Source organism: Babylonia areolata, chromosome 8 (genome assembly GCF_041734735.1).
Source record: "Babylonia areolata isolate BAREFJ2019XMU chromosome 8, ASM4173473v1, whole genome shotgun sequence".
Taxonomy (NCBI): Eukaryota; Metazoa; Mollusca; class Gastropoda; order Neogastropoda; family Buccinidae; genus Babylonia; species Babylonia areolata.
This window is the reverse complement of record NC_134883.1, coordinates 7,741,700-7,746,246: the sequence shown is the minus strand read 5'-3', so window position 1 is coordinate 7,746,246 and position 4,547 is coordinate 7,741,700. Positions and strand designations below refer to the sequence as shown.

General features: G+C 45.1%; 1 protein-coding gene across 1 annotated transcript in view; it reads right to left on the bottom strand.

Annotated features, from left to right (window-relative positions):
• Positions 1-982: 982 nt before the first annotated feature.
• Positions 983-4,547, bottom strand: part of LOC143284502 (proton myo-inositol cotransporter-like) — a 46,998-nt gene continuing 43,433 nt past the window's right edge. The window contains exons 11-12 of the mRNA XM_076591195.1: positions 4,056-4,208; positions 983-2,264 (exon numbers count right to left, since the gene is read on the bottom strand). Coding sequence (XP_076447310.1) covers positions 2,059-2,264; positions 4,056-4,208 — 359 coding nt within the window. The 3' untranslated portion in view covers positions 983-2,058. The remainder of the gene's footprint in view (positions 2,265-4,055; positions 4,209-4,547) is intronic.

The window sequence follows — 4,547 nt, the reverse complement described above, 5'->3', positions numbered from 1 at the left end:
CAGGGCCAAACGGAAACTGCTAGGGTCTTGCAAGGTCTTCCCCCACCCTGCCAGCTTCCTCCCTTCTCCAGCAAACCACCTACCCAGCCACCCAGCCACCCAGTCACCCACGACACCCTCTCCCCCACCTTTTAATCCTCCAGTACATACTTTGGCAGCCACCAGGCGTAAAACCTGATTACTTGTGCGTGAAGGGGGAAGAACTGATCACTGTTCAGCACAGGACTGATGCTGTGTGGCTGGCGTGAAGATTGGACGGAGCCGAGCGTCCTTGTCTTGTCAACTAACGTGTTTGGAAGGAAGTTGTCTTTCGTGCCATCCCCACCCCCTACCGCCACTCCCTACCCGCTCCCTGCCCCTGCTCTGTCACGAGTTGTGCAATGGAAGGAGTCAGGATTTCATCGTACGAAGACCATCCATCAGCAATATCCACCTGTACAGCACATAAGAAATTGAAATCTGCTGTTTTGTATTTGTATTTGTATTTCTTTTTATCACAACAGATTTCTCTGTGTGAAATTCGGGCTGCTCTCCCCAGGGAGAGCGCGTCGCTATACTACAGCGCCACCCATTTTTTTTGTATTTTTTCCTGCGTGCAGTTTTATTCGTTTTCCTATCGAAGTGGATTTTTCTACAGAATTTTGCCAGGAACAACCCTTTTGTTGCCGTGGGTTCTTTTACGTGCGCTAAGTGCATGCTGCACACGGGACCTCGGTTTATCGTCTCATCCGAATGACTAGCGTCCAGACCACCACTCAAGGTCTAGCGGAGGGGGAGAAAATATCGGCGGCTGAGCCGTGATTCGAACCAGCGCGCTCAGATTTTCTCGCTTCCTAGGCGGACGCGTTACCTCTAGGCCATCACTCCACAATAAGGTGTTCTCTTGCCCACTCCACCCCCAACCATGACACACATACACACACACAGAGGTCCTGAAACAACGAAGAGCAAACACTCATTTTGTGCTGGTCTTTTATTCAGAACATGTCATCAATATAACCAGTTTTGCACATAACAAATAAGTAAAAACACATGTCCTGCAAATTTTCTCAACACATTCTACCGTCATTGATCATAATTCTGTCGATGTTAATTGCCAGACAATTGATTACAGTTTGCACACTTAGGACTCTGAGGACACAAGCTTGAAAAGGACAACAAAGATAATAGCACCAATAGGAACTTTATCTTCATCAACAGAAATACTATCTTATCGATCAACAACAACAACAGCAAGAAATGATAAATAAAGACAAAGAAATCAAAGCAATGATAACACAGCTGCAATATTTGTAGTACTAAGTAGTGTCAATAATCATGCAAAAATGACAAACAATATTGACGACATGAACAATAAATATAACAATATAGATAAGTATGTACAGGAATCAACACTTAGATAACAAAAAAGTAAAGAAAAATAAACAAACCAGTGCAATTTTTACGAAGGCTGCAGACAAAGACTTTTGATCAATATCAAGCGAATGGGGTTTTTTTTTTTCCACACCAACCGATCATTAAAAACGAAACACATATCGCACTTGCCAGATCTCGGTCATACGTAATGAACTTCATGTTCAGATCTATGGCATCGATCGTAATGTTCGATTATCGTAAACCCATCAATATTTTACATTAAAATAAATGAATGTTTTCGGCATGTACAACTGTCATGGATGAGATATAATAAGCTGGCAATCACACGATTAAAAAATAGTTGAATTGACCACAGGATGTGCGTCCGAAGAAAAAGAAATGTTCAAACAATATTCACCCAGCTCACAAACACATTCACACATGTGGATCAAGCGCTCTCTCTGCCGCTCTCTCTCTCTCTCTCTTTCACACACACACACACACACACACACAGAGAAAACAATCACACGTATTGTAAAAAAGAACCAAACAGGACCAAACTCACACTCTCTCTCTCTGTCTGTCTCTTTTCCATTATCTCGTCGCACCCATACGCATGTTCGTGTGAGGACAGAAGCCTGTAAGGTTACCCTTTCACCGTCAACAAAACGAGTTCGAATTCGAACTTTTCCACATCATCTCCTAGAGACGGTTGGCTTCAAAGGCATGGTTGTCCATCTGGATGACTTCCCTGGACGCCTCCCTGCTCTGCCGACTCTTCTCGCGGGCGGCTGGGGTCATGAAGAGCTCCTCCACCTCCTCCAGACTCTTGTTCTTCGTCTCCGGCACGAAGACCACCGTGAAGAGCAGACCCAGCACGCAGATGCCCGTGAAGAGGAAGAAGGTGCCTGGTGGGCAGGAGACAAGGATACTTTGTTATCGTATGCCTACAGGGACAAGATACGCGAATATACGTTACAATAATTCTTCTTGTCTTTTGCCTGTAGGTACAGGATGCAAGATACAATTACTACTTTGTTTTCTGAGAAGTGTGGTGGACAGGATACAAGGTACAATAATTCTTTATCATCTTTTGCCTTTTAGGACAGGATGCAAAGATACAAGAATCCCGTGTTATCTTTTACTAAAAGGAACAAGATGCAAAATTCAATAATTCTTTTATTGTCTTTATCTTTTGCTTATTGGGACAAGATTCAAGATAAAGATTTCTTGATTACCTATAGGTACATGATGCAAGAAACAAGTCTTCTTTATCATCTTTTGCCTATAAGAACAAGATTCAAGATAAATATTTCTTTCGTGTGCCTATGACGACAATATGCAAGACAGAAGAATTCTTCGTTGTACTTTTGCCAATAGGGACATGATGCAAGACTGAAGAATTCTTGGTTGTACTTTTGCCAATACGGACAAGATGCAAGACTGAAGAATTCTTCGTTGTCTTATGCCAATACGGACATGACGCAAAACAGAATTCTTTATCATCTTTTGTCAAAAGGGACGAGATACAAGATACGAGACTACTTCATTGTCTGAGAAGTCTGTCAAAAAGACATCAGTGTCGTGTGTGTGCATCACCACCACCACCACCACCACCACCGCTACTACAACCTCTTACCAAACAAGCCCTCTTCCCCTGCCCCTCCCCCAACCTCCTTACCCCACTCCTACTGCCTTCCTAAGCCGAGTCCTAGACACAGTGGATGTGAATTCACTGCCTTCCTAAGCCGAGTCCTAGACACAGTGGATGTGAATTCACTGCCTTCCTATGCCGAGTCCTAGACACAGTGGATGTGAATTCATTGCCTTCCTAAGCCGAGTCCTAGACTCAGTGGATGTGAATTCGCTGCCTTCCTATGCCGAGTCCTAGACACAGTGGATGTGAATTCACTGCCTTCCTAAGCCGAGTCCTAGACTCAGTGGATGTGAATTCGCTGCCTTCCTATGCCGAGTCCTAGACACAGTGGATGTGAATTCACTGCCTTCCTAAGCCGAGTCCTAGACACAGTGGATGCGAATTCACTGCCTTCCTAAGCCGAGTCCTAGACACACTGGATGTGAATTCATTGCCTTCCAATGCCGAGTCCTAGACACAGTGGATGTGAATTCACTGCCTTCCTGTGCCGAGTCCTAGGCACAGTGGATGTGAATTCACTGCCTTCCTAAGCCGAGTCCTAGACACAGTGGATGTGAATTCACTGCCTTCCTATGCCGAGTCCTAGACACAGTGGATGTGAATTCACTGCCTTCCTAAGCCGAGTCCTAGACACAGTGGATGTGAATTCACTGCCTTCCTATGCCGAGTCCTAGACACAGTGGATGTGAATTCACTGCCTTCCTAAGCCGAGTCCTAGACACAGTGGATGTGAATTCACTGCCTTCCTAAGCCGAGTCCTAGACACAGTGGATGTGAATTCACTGCCTTCCTAAGCCGAGTCCTAGACACAGTGGATGTGAATTCACTGCCTTCCTAAGCCGAGTCCTAGACACAGTGGATGTGAATTTACTGCCTTCCTATGACGAGGAGTCCTAGACACAGAGGATGTGAATTCATTGCCTTCCTATGCCCAGCCCTTGACACAGTGGATGTGAATTCACTGCCCTGATAGCTGTAAAAAGGTCATGGGACCTTTAACCTTTTAACCTTAACTACATGATTACACCAGAGGTCAGCTGACCATATTTGGTGATGTTCTCCAGCATGGTGAGAAAGGAGAAGGAGACGACCAGGTTGAAGGCCCAGTTGACCATGGTTGCTATGGAGACCCCCGTGCCTCGCGCCCACATGGGGTAGATCTCCGAGTTGATGGTCCACGGCATGGGTCCTAGTCCTTCACACACACACACACATACATACATCAGTCAGTCAGTCAATTCGTCCATCCTTCTCTCATCGATCAGTGATTCGCTTAAAGCCCAATCGATCGGATATACAATACACCCCCCCCCTATCACACACACACACACACACACACACACACACACACACACACACACACACACTCTAACATGCACACAAACACTAGCAAACACATACACTAACACACACACACACAGACACATTAACACGCACACAAACACTAACATACTAACACACTAACATGCACATAAACACTAACACATACATACACACACACGCACACAGACAATGATACAATGTGTGTGTGTGT